This window comes from Rhizoctonia solani, chromosome 5 (assembly GCF_016906535.1).
Source record: "Rhizoctonia solani chromosome 5, complete sequence".
Lineage (NCBI taxonomy): Eukaryota > Fungi > Basidiomycota > Agaricomycetes > Cantharellales > Ceratobasidiaceae > Rhizoctonia > Rhizoctonia solani.
This window is the reverse complement of record NC_057374.1, coordinates 2,020,402-2,031,858: the sequence shown is the minus strand read 5'-3', so window position 1 is coordinate 2,031,858 and position 11,457 is coordinate 2,020,402. Positions and strand designations below refer to the sequence as shown.

At 50.2% G+C, this 11,457-nt stretch overlaps 5 protein-coding genes across 5 annotated transcripts; 4 read left to right on the top strand and 1 right to left on the bottom strand.

Moving 5' to 3' along the window:
• Nucleotides 1-916: 916 nt before the first annotated feature.
• RhiXN_09453 (Retrotransposon-derived protein PEG10) lies at nt 917-2,116 on the top strand (the record flags this gene model as incomplete). Its single annotated transcript, XM_043329269.1, has 1 exon — nt 917-2,116. One exon carries the CDS (start codon nt 917-919, stop codon nt 2,114-2,116), a length of 1,200 nt encoding a protein of 399 aa, XP_043180715.1.
• A 122-nt stretch (nt 2,117-2,238) lies between these two features.
• RhiXN_09452 (Retrotransposable element Tf2 protein) lies at nt 2,239-5,529 on the top strand (the record flags this gene model as incomplete). The annotated part of the gene is made up of 2 exons (XM_043329268.1): nt 2,239-3,240; nt 3,289-5,529. The coding sequence occupies 2 exons, from the start codon at nt 2,239-2,241 to the stop codon at nt 5,527-5,529; spliced, it is 3,243 nt and encodes a 1,080-aa protein (XP_043180714.1).
• A 555-nt stretch (nt 5,530-6,084) lies between these two features.
• RhiXN_09451 (Transposase family Tnp2 protein) lies at nt 6,085-7,064 on the bottom strand (the record flags this gene model as incomplete). Its single annotated transcript, XM_043329267.1, has 5 exons — nt 6,085-6,153; nt 6,191-6,294; nt 6,347-6,616; nt 6,667-6,786; nt 6,836-7,064. The coding sequence occupies 5 exons, from the start codon at nt 7,062-7,064 to the stop codon at nt 6,085-6,087; spliced, it is 792 nt and encodes a 263-aa protein (XP_043180713.1).
• Nucleotides 7,065-7,207: 143 nt separating this feature from the next.
• RhiXN_09450 (Core histone H2A/H2B/H3/H4) lies at nt 7,208-8,049 on the top strand (the record flags this gene model as incomplete). The annotated part of the gene is made up of 4 exons (XM_043329266.1): nt 7,208-7,472; nt 7,658-7,745; nt 7,826-7,899; nt 7,958-8,049. 4 exons carry the CDS (start codon nt 7,208-7,210, stop codon nt 8,047-8,049), a joined length of 519 nt encoding a protein of 172 aa, XP_043180712.1.
• A 477-nt stretch (nt 8,050-8,526) lies between these two features.
• Nucleotides 8,527-10,517, top strand: RhiXN_09449 (uncharacterized protein; the record flags this gene model as incomplete). Its single annotated transcript, XM_043329265.1, has 7 exons — nt 8,527-8,587; nt 8,642-8,677; nt 8,730-8,968; nt 9,020-9,115; nt 9,169-9,580; nt 9,631-10,427; nt 10,485-10,517. The coding sequence occupies 7 exons, from the start codon at nt 8,527-8,529 to the stop codon at nt 10,515-10,517; spliced, it is 1,674 nt and encodes a 557-aa protein (XP_043180711.1).
• Between the last annotated feature and the right edge of the window lie 940 nt (nt 10,518-11,457).

Sequence of the window (11,457 nt, the reverse complement as noted above, 5' to 3'; positions counted from 1 at the left end):
CCACGCTTCTGCGCAGCCCGCAGCACGCTTCTCATTTGTCTTAGATACTTCTTTCTCTCACAAGCACAGACCATGTAGATAGTGTGCTTTGTCTATATATACAGCAGGGAAATCGCTTGGAGACACCAAGTCGATTTTACCTCGTCTCATATTCATTGAGGAGGACCTCCAGCCAGCTAAGTAGCCGGCCCCCATTAGTCATCAGTAGCCAAGCCCCTTACTTAACCTACCACACCTCCCAGGCCTAAGGCCCCCTCGCAGTAGTATAGATAAGTAGGCCGCCTTAAGCGGTACTAGGATAGCCTTAGATAAGTTAGATACATACGTGTGCTTGTAGTAGTACGGCCTTAAGCGCCCTCCTTCACTAGCGAGTACCCACCTTACAGTGGTGTACAACATTGTAAAATTGACTTCTAGTAGGCTTGATCAACAAGGAGAGGACCCCCTGTACTAGCACAAGGGAAATAACCAGATCGGACTTGCCTTTCGTCTTCAATAATCAAACAGACGTTGGTCCCTGGTAGTACCAAATTGCTATAAGGCAGACGGGCTCTAATCCCCCGCATACCCCGAGTTTTGCCGGAACTCAGTAGTCAGCGACCCTAGACCGCTGAAATACCCGCTTGCTGAAAACCCGCCCATATCACGACCGCCAGGTCTGTTGATTTGTTGTAGGGACAGTCCAACGCTAGGTACTAGACGCAAGGGTTTAGCGCCAGTATACTACAAAAAAACCGCTCATAAGTCCTGATAAAGGCACTACTCCCCCCACGCCGTTTTCACCATTCCCTCTACCCGCTCTGGAGTCCCACACCCATACTCCCGTCCCTCCAGCCAATCCTCCCGTTGTTCCATTCCATCCCATTCCCAACCACCCTCTCGCAGCGCATCTCCCACTCCGCAAGACTTGCCAAGGATGGAACCGGAACCGTCCCTTACCGCTCTCCTCGAGGCTGTCACAGCCCTCACAGCCACCGTTGGGTCCCTGCAGGCCCAAATCCAATCTCAGGGCCAGCAGCTCATTGAGCTTAAAGCCATATGCAAGGAGACCGCCGACTTACTTGGCGACAAGGATCAAGGAGGACCCCAAGTCCAAACCCAGCCTGGCCCATCGACTGGGCCTGTCACTCCCCCTACACACACAGGGGGAGAAGCGCACACTCCAGGAACGGTTAGGCCTGGACTCAAGGCCCCTTTCCGCCCATCAAGAGGAACGGGCTTCGACTCAGAAGAAGAGGAAGAACCCAGGCGGGCCCCCAAAAGAGAGCCTCGCAACACGCCTAAGCGGAGCCTCAGCTCCCTTACCCCATTTGACTCAGGGTCTAGCGTGAAGCGACCCAAAATGGAGCTCCCCGATCCATACAAAGGAGACTCCAGGGGACGGAAGGCAACCCAGTGGCTAGACCGAATGCTGCTGTGGGTTGCGCTTCATCAAGACCAATTTGATGAAGAAGAACAGATGGTTGTGTGGATCCTATACCACATGACAGATAAAGCTGCTGACTGGGCTCTTCCCATTATTGGGACCATCATCAAGGGCGAGGGAAACCCTCCCACCACTATCCCGGCCTTAACGGCCAAATTCAAGGAGGCATTTGCAGACCCCAATGCCAAGAGAGCGGCTGCCAGGAAAATCACCGCGCTAACTCAGTCCACGACCACGGCTGAGTATGTAACCAAGTTCCGTAACCTAATGGCGGAGCTTGATTGGAACACTGAGGCGTTTATTGCCCAGTTCACACGCGGTCTTCACTGGAAGGTGAAGGAACTCCTGTCCACCAAGGACAACATTCTGGACAATGATCTTGAGGCCATATTCGCCGCCTCAATTAAAATTGACAATATCCGTTGGGAAAACAAGGAGAACCGCCCTAAAAAAGCTCCTGCCAAGGCCCCGGTTGCTACGACCACCTCTACCTCCACCACTACTACCAGGGTCCGCTTATCCAAGGACCCCAACTACGTTACCCCGGAGGAAAGAGATTGCCGCCGTGCGTCTGGCCTTTGCGTTAAGTGCGGTCAGAAAGGGCATGGCATCAAACAATGCCCCAACAGATGGAAGGCCACGATCAAGGAAGTAGCTAAGGTAGCAGAGGATGAATCGGGAAAAGAGTAGGGCCAAGGAAAGCTGCCAAACCCTTGAGCCCTAAAATAGATGTTCATGATGTATCTTGTATTGAGTTTGTATCTGTGGCCTTGGATTCAAATAAAAAACCCCTTCTCCACATCAATTTATACATGAACAACTACCCGGCAGACCCTCTAAAAACCCTCATTGACTCAGGAGCCACATCAAACTTCATCTCTCCCTCGATCGTGGAAAAATATAAAATCCCAAAAACCCAACTTGAAAATCCACAAGTTGTGAGAATGTTAGATGGTACTATCTCCCAGACTGGTTGCATTTGGCACCAGGTACAACTTGCGGTCTCGGCCAATGGCCACCCCCACACTATCCCATTTCTTGTTTGCCCCATTGGCAACACCCCAGCAATCTTAGGCATGACATGGTTAACGGCAGAAGCCCCTCTTATTGATTGGCAACAGGGACTAGTCACATTCCCTGAACAAGTTCAGATTGCCTCCGAGGAAGAAGCAGACTCAGACCCATTGGTAGACCTTCCTCCCCAGTACCACGAGTTTGCTAAAGTCTTTGGTGAGGAAGAATTTAAGGTCCTCCCTCCACATAGGGAGTACGACATCTCCATAGACCTTATTCCAGATGCCAAACTAACCCCTGGTCCCATATACGGCATGACTGATGCGGAATCTAAAGCACTCAAACAACACATTGACAAGGAATTAGCCACAGGCAAGATCCGCCCTAGTACCTCCTCAACAGGCGCCCCGGTCATGTTTGTGAAGAAGGCAGATGGATCTCTTAGGCTGGTTGTGGATTACCAAAAACTCAATGATGCAACCCACAAAAACGTATACCCGCTCCCAAGACAGGATGACCTCATGGCAAAGTTAAGGCATGCCAAGATATTTACAAAGCTCGACTTACGCTGGGGCTACAATAATGTCAGGGTCAAGGAAGGAGATGAGTGGAAAACAGCGTTTAGAACTAAATACGGGCTGTTTGAGTATCTAGTCATGCCTTTTGGCCTCACCAACGCCCCAGCCGCCTTCCAGCACTTTATGAACAATCTATTCAGGGACCTGATTGACGTAACCGTGGTTATCTATCTAGACAACATCCTCATCTTCTCTGAAAAACCAGAAGACCACCCAGCTCATGTCAGAGAAGTTCTGTCTTGACTAATGAAGAACCAACTATTCTGCAAGCTGTCCAAGTGCCATTTTCACGTCAATACGGTAGATTACTTGGGTATTGTCATATCACCTGCCGGCTTCTCCATGGACCAGAAAAAGATTGAGGCAGTCACGTCATGGCCACAACCCAAGACAGTTAAACAAGTTCAAGCTTTTCTAGGGTTCGTAAATTACCTCCGCAGATTCATCCCCAACTTTAGCTCTGTCGCGCGCCCCCTGCATAATCTCACCAAAAAAGAAACCCCTTGGTCATGGGGTAACCTAGAAGAGGCCGCATTCCAGGAACTAAAGCTTCTTGTCACCCAATCACCAGTCCTTGTCCATTCCAACCCGGATCTACCCTATTACCTTGAAACAGACGCATCAGGAGTAGCAATGGGAGCCATACTCAGTCAACGAGGTCTAGACAATCGGCTTCATCCAGTAGCATACATGTCCAAATCCTTCTCCGGCGCTGAAGCTAATTATGACACACACAACAAGGAGTTATTGGCAATCATTAAAGCACTGGAGGAATGGCGAATCTTCTTAGAAGCAACGGATAGACCCATTCAGGTGTTCACTGACCATTGGAACCTGGAGTACTGGATGCAGGCACGAACCTTCAATTGTAGACACGCCCAGTGGCGCACCTTCCTGAGCAATTTCAATTTTGAGATCCATTACCGCCCGGGAAAACAGTCAGGGAAGCCAGATGCCCTATCCAGAAGATCGGACTACACGGATGAACCAAGAAAACCGGAGGTCATGCTCCCAGCAGAAGTGTTTGCAAATACGTCGGAAGAGGAACTTGATATTGTCACAGAAATACGTTCCAGGTTAAGGGAAGACCCTTCCCTGGACCAGATCATCCAATTCCTGACAGAAGATGCAGATAATGCGCCTCCCTCCATCCGAAAGGCCTATCGGGATTATGACTGGGAGGAAGATCTCCTATGGTATCGCGGAAAATTGGTAGTACCGGACTTTGAACCTCTGAAGGATCGGTTACTTAAGGAATTCCATGACTCCCCGCTAGCGGGCCATCCAGGGCAACAGAGAACCTTGGAACTCCTCAGTCAAAACTACTGGTGGCCAGGCATGAAGTCATCAGCCAAGGAATGGGTAGAGTGCTGTCCCACCTGCCAAGCCAATCAACGCGCTCACAACCCGGTCATCTCCCTAAAACCCCTAGAAGTCCCACCATTTCCCTTCCACACCATCTCTTACAATTTCATTACGGGGTTCCCCAGATCAAACGGACACGATGCAATCCTAGTGGTCATTGATTCTTTTTCTAAGTTTGGGCACTTCATTCCAACCTCAAAGAAGGTCACAGCCAAGGGTCTGGCGGATCTATTTGTCAGTCACGTATGGAAGCTGCACGGGTTACCAATCAAAACCATCTTGGATAGAGGCACCACTTTTACAGGAAAATTCCTTAGGGCTCTCTACCAAAGGTTGGGAATCAAGCCATTGTTTTCCTCAGCTTACCACCCGGAATCAGACGGTCAAACAGAGAGGGTAAATCAGTTCATTGAATTCTACCTTTGTTCCTACGTAGCCGCGGATCACTCAGACTGGGCCACATGGTTACCTTTGGCGGAATACGCGTATAACAACGCCAAACACGCGTCTACAGGAAAGACACCCTTTGAATTGGTCTACGGAAAAAACCCAGTGATGAATCCCTCCAACGTACCGTCCAACGTACCAGAAGCGGACCAGCTAGCGGACACCCTGGCCAACGAATGGAAGGAGGCCAAATCCGCCCTCAGAATGAGCAAGGAAAAAATGATCAGGGACAAAGGAACCACTCCCAAATACTCAATTGGCGAAATGGTCTGGCTAGATGGAAAAAACGTGGAACTCAGGTCCAATTCCAATAAACTGGACCCAAGGAGACTAGGCCCTTTTGAGGTCTTAGAAAAAATTTCCAGTCACGCTTACCGTCTAAAGCTGCCGGAAACTCTGAAGATCCACAATGTATTCTACGTAGGACTATTATCCAAAGTCCACAAATCCCCTAGTCAACCGTTTCCAGAACAACCCCCTCCAGAAACAATTGAAGGGGAAGAAGAGTACAAAGTGGAACAGATCATCGACTCCAAAAGGCAACGAGGGAAATGGTTCTATCTGATCAAATGGAAGGGTTACGGTCCAGAAGACAATTCCTGGGAACCAGAAGAACTCCTGGAGCACAGCCAGGAAGAAATTCAACGTTTCAACAAGTTGCGACTGAAAAAGGCTCGTGACTCCGCCAAGAGCCTTTAAGGGGGGGGCAATGTCATAACCTCCTAACATATACCATTAGAATCGCCTGAATTTTCTCTTATTTTTAGTATTTTTTACGGACTTGATATCTTATGTTTTTCGATCACGTGATCTCGGCGCTTACAATGCCAAGATGCCGCGCCGAGATGCCGTGCCAAGGGCGCTTAGGAGAAATCCACGCTTCTGCGCAGCCCGCAGCACGCTTCTCATTTGTCTTAGATACTTCTTTCTCTCACAAGCACAGACCATGTAGATAGTGTGCTTTGTCTATATATACAGCAGGGAAATCGCTTGGAGACACCAAGTCGATTTTACCTCGTCTCATATTCATTGAGGAGGACCTCCAGCCAGCTAAGTAGCCGGCCCCCATTAGTCATCAGTAGCCAAGCCCCTTACTTAACCTACCACACCTCCCAGGCCTAAGGCCCCCTCGCAGTAGTATAGATAAGTAGGCCGCCTTAAGCGGTACTAGGATAGCCTTAGATAAGTTAGATACATACGTGTGCTTGTAGTAGTACGGCCTTAAGCGCCCTCCTTCACTAGCGAGTACCCACCTTACAGTGGTGTACGACAAATGGTAGGTTTTGGTATCAAGACCAGCAAGGATGCGAAGGCGGCGCCAGGCTATGAACTCGGACGGGATGTTATAATCGGCACAGACCCCAAGGCAAAGATCGTTCCACATTGAACGCAAGAAGCGGGTCCAAAGCCGGGTAGCAAGAAGCTCAAGGAGCTTACAATCCCCAGGGTTAAGCTTGTGAGCCTCTGTGCAAAAAGTCAGCTATCAATACAATGATTGTACGCTGTTTGTACTCACGGAGTTCTTCCCATTCGTCATTGTCTAATTCAGCCAGGTGCTTGTTGAGGAAGTTCCGGAGCACGTCAATGTCGATGTAGGGCTCGTCGTTTGGGTTGTTGGGGTCTAGTTTGGGCTCATCCATTCGCTCCTTGAACGCGGGGTCTTTGTTGCTGCTGACAGACCCTTTGCGGATGGAACGGTCGTCAGCTTCAGAGGCGTCGGGCTTGACATAATTGCCCCACTGGTCAAGCATGGCGTGGGGATTACGAAGAATCCTCCGAAGGTCGTCTAATTTGGAGTGTTAGCAAACACCGTATCGTAAGTGGTTGAATACTCACCGAGAATTTGGACATGCTCAAGCGGAGGTGGCATGTCGTGAAGGTCGTTGTTGGCTAGCGGATCTAAATCCGCGTGAGCAGGAGGGCCAAGGTCAATATCACCGGGAACGTTGGGGGGCACTAGCGTTGGTTTGATAAATAAACGCATAAAAAGGACGGGTTAGCTCACCTTTGTCCTGTCCCAGCACATGTGGGTGGTCAGGCTCCTTGTCAGCATTGTCAGAACTGCTGGTGTTGCCCGAGTCCGGCTCAGACTCCGAGTCCAACATGTATCCTCTACCCTCTTGGTATGGCTCCAGATGTCGGCGGATCTGCCGCTCACTACGCGGGAGGTTGCAGTGAGGACATACGCGCTTTGGCTTGGGCGGACGGGGAGCAGCCCGTCGACGGGGGGGCATAGTTTCGGGGGTGATTGTGCATTGCAAGGGGACGTGGGAGGGCGTATAAGGCAGATGACACGTGGTCTTGCCCACCACAAGTTGGCGCCGATCACCGCCCTTGCTGCTTGGATGTAAACGGCCGGTACGTATTCTAGACCACAATGATCTACCCGGCTTGGACACTTGCTATTGTTCTTGACGCTCGTAGATCCTACCTTGCTGCTCTAGATGTCTCAATCGCGTCTATGTTTGATTTGTGCCATACAGTAACACGCCTTGGTGAGCCATTTTCCCTCGTTCTGTCTGTCACGCTGACCTTTTACCTCATGCTTTACCCTTGGCCCTCAACATCCCATTCATTCGCAACACGCCTGCACGTACCACAAGGCAACGCCCCCATCACCTCTGCCTCCACGACTTCACCAGGTGGGTACAATAGTTTTAAGAAGCTCGCCCGGTTTGGTCCTCAAGCAAGATCCTCCCCTTTTCCCCTGTCTCTGTGCAAATGCTATGGTACGTTCACCAGTGCGCTTGCGCATGCTCAACTAATACCAAACTGTGGCCTTTGGTCTTGGTTTAGCCTGGTCAATACTAACCGACTTCTATTGTAGACCCTCAAATCCCTACCAAACCAACTACCTTTGACACTGAACTCTCTATCCTCAACCCTTCATCCTCTATACTACGGCCAAATGGTAAGTATAACCATTCCCACTTGTTGCTTGTTTTGCTGGCTGACTGTACCACCTTAACGCTCAACTTAACCCAACCCTTCCTAGTACGGGTGTCAGCGCGGACAAGAAGAAGCGCAAGAAGTCTTGCAAGGAGACTTACTCTTCTTACATCTACAAGGGTGAGTCGCATAGAACTTAAACTGCTATTCTAATACTCACCCTCCAAACTTGCGACAGTGCTCAAGCAGGTTCACCCTGATACCGGTATCTCTAACAAGGCCATGGCCATCTTGAACTTGTTTGTCAACAACATCTTCAAGCGTATCTAATCCATTGCCTTAGGTGAGTACCCCATTAGCTATACAATATTCAACCCTGGCTAACATATGTCTCTGATATCCTGTACGACAGGAATCTCTTACACCTTTAGACTTACTTGCCCCACGTTGTTCACGGCGCACTCCTAGTGTGCCCTATTACTCTTGATGTCCTCTATACACTTAATGTAATATACTCTCACAATCATTATACACTGTTTGTTGAATCTTGCATGTCGCGCAGCAACTTGGTTTGCCTTAAATGTTTACGTTTGGACCGTTGAGACCCACACAGCATCTCGGCCCTTGATCAAATAGGATCCCTTACGCTGTCTAGAGTCGAGACAAATAGAACAAACATACCCTGAAATGCTTAATTAGTGTGGCTTGGATTCAAAAACGTTCAAACCTCTTAAGACTGTCGTGTTTTTTCTTGCTAACACCATCCTCCCCCTCTTGTGCTATCCTCTCCTGCTGTCTTTGTTCAACATGTCTGTTCCAGGCATCAACTTGCAGGCAATTTTGGGCCAGCTTATGGCCGCGGCACAAGGTATATTAATAGTTTCTGGCCCCTTTAGAGATCACTGACAGCGCACCCGCCCAGGTCCCTCAGCGTTGCAAACGCCGAACACGGGCCCTAGTACGTATTGGCGCTTGTTCTTAACATTGGCTAACACCATTTTCTACGGCAGCGGATGTCACAGCAATTATCGCGGCTCTCAGTTTGTTGTCCCCTCAGCTTGCATCCGCCATCCAGAATCAACCCCCCTTGAACACGGCTGTTGTGGACGACAACCCTCTTTCAGATTTGTATCGACGGGCCCACATGACGTTTAAAGCTAACAACCGACCGAAAGGCACACCTGGTCGGGGCAAATTCAAATTGAAGGAGTGGATGGGTCTAAGTCAGCATAACTATGAGCTTTTCCTCGTAAGTTTAAGCCCTCATAGATCTAGGAACAAACTGACCTATGGGCTGTAGCGTACCGTCAAGGATGCCGTTTACGCTGCTAATCTCAACCGGACCCAGATGATGAAGGCCCAGGATCCGGAAAGGCTTACTCGCGCTCGAGCCAAGGTGAGTATTTTACACTAGCGCAGCCTTACAGAATACTCTGACACGGTTATCAGATTAAGAAAGCACTCCCGGGGCTTGCGGTGTACGCAAACTGTAACTCTCCCTACTGGCCAGTTGATGCAGGTCTACTCGTCATCCTCAAGTCCCTCACCGAGAGTCACAGGCGTCAAATGGAACAGGCCGCACAGGAACAGGCCGCACAAGCACAAGCATCTGAATTTACGCCGGATGGCGCCAATGATGACGATACCCCTCCTGATCCCAACGTCGCACCCGATACCCCTCCTGGTCCCGACGTTGCACCCATTGGTGTCGGTAACGGCAATGACGACAACGACGGTCACAGTGACAATGGCCTCAAGGATTGTTACGATGACAACAATGATGACGGCAACAATAGCAGCAACGACGATGACAAAGACGAAGGCAAGGATGGGAACGTGACCATGGCCTCCGCGCACGATTGTGAGTATATGCTCTACCGTTGGATCCATAATTAATAGGCTTTATCATAGTTGACGAGCTCCGTGACATGCAGATGGATGCCGGACACGACCCACAGGAGGACGAAGAGATGGCAGACAATACGCCCTCGTCTAACCCTCCTGCATATAATTCGGCCCTTTCCTCCACCAATCCTGTTCTCGACCGTAGCCACGCCCCAGTCACCGCCAACAAACCCAAGTCCCGCAAGTCGTCTCCCAATGTCTCCGCCCCCGCTGCTGTCGGTGCTCCAGCTCCAGCCAAGAAGCGCGCACAGTTGGTTGCGCCTACCGCATCGAATCCGGTTGCGCCAACCGATCCTGCCGCCGCTCGCTCCAATCGTTCGCGCCGTGACAACAAGGCCGGGGCCGTATCAAGTCCGGTTTCCATCGCTCCTTCCTCGAATGTTATTTCTACCTCCGCCGTCGCTGCCCCTGCAACAACCACGATCTCCTACGCCTCCACAACCAACACCACCGTTCAAGCTCAAGCGTCGTCCACCACTGGCCTGCCCCTTGAACCAGGCAACGCGGCGCACTCTGCTTGGCTCCCTGCTTCAAAACGTCCGTCCCTTCCGCCTGCATCTGGCCCCGAGCCTACCGAACCGCTCACTAGGGGCAAACGGGCGACACGCAAAAAGCCCCAAGCCAACAGCAAGACGTCGGCTCCTTCGGCTAACTCCGTGCAACCCCAGCCGACCCCAAAGCCCAAGCGCAAGACCAAGGCTGCGATGGCCAAGGAAGCTGAGTCGATGGGGCTGTCCGATGTGGAGCCTACGCCGCCGCCCAAGCCGGCGCGTAAGACGCGTACTCCAGCCACTGACCAGCCGGTATGTAACATATTAGATTTTGGCAACGGTGCAAACTGTACTAATGGTTGCTTGTAGGCTAAAAAGAAGGCGGGGTCCAAATCCAAGTAGAAGGTGGATGTATGCGGCGTCCCGACCAAGTTATTTTCATTTCTATATCGTTTTCTCCGCTGCGCATATGCGCTTGATGTCTCTTACAATTTCTATCCTGTTTATACGACTTCTCTGATAATCCGAGTCTCATTAAGACAACCAAGATCATGAACATTATAAGATAACGATTAGATATAAACCATAATTGGAAAATACCATAAAGTGAAGATAAGATAAGACGAAGAACTTAGGACAAGAGTTAAACCGCACTCAGCGAGAGTTCGGGTAGTACCCAACCGGCTCTGACCCGAGTACGCGGGCGAACTAACGTACCTCAGGAAAGCTTGCCTAAGCACTATGCGTAACTACATCTAGTACGCTAACGGCACAGCCTCATACTACAGTACTCTGGCGCGGTACGACCGCGTACTTTTGCGGACATTTGGTACTACAGGTAGTACGAACCGTGCTATTGGTTCGTACTCCCTGAGTTTTTTCATTCGTTTTACCGGTACTTTCCTCGGGTCCGCATGTCATTTGCTCGCTACTAGCGTGAAGTACCTGCCGTACTCAAACAGGAACCATATTTTAGTACGAGGGAAAGTACCCTGATTTGCTACAGTGGTTTCTTGATAAAATGTATTTTAAGCCAACGAGGCTAAACCTCATTAGATGTATTTAGCTAAACGCTGGAGACGGGTGTACGAGGTGGTGGAAAGAGATGAATATCCGCGTATGCGGGCATGTGCTATATACATGTGGTACACGCGGTCAGGGGCATACCCCCGTGCCTCCCCTACTACAGGTGCCCCCCCACATACTCACGGCCGTCCTCGGACGAAGCCAATGTATCTACAATGCCCTATATATAAAAAGTCCACTTTGCAAATGTTCTACTAGTAAGACGGAACTTAAGAAAAATAAAAGGAAACGTAGGGGAAAAGAAGGAAAGAAAAAA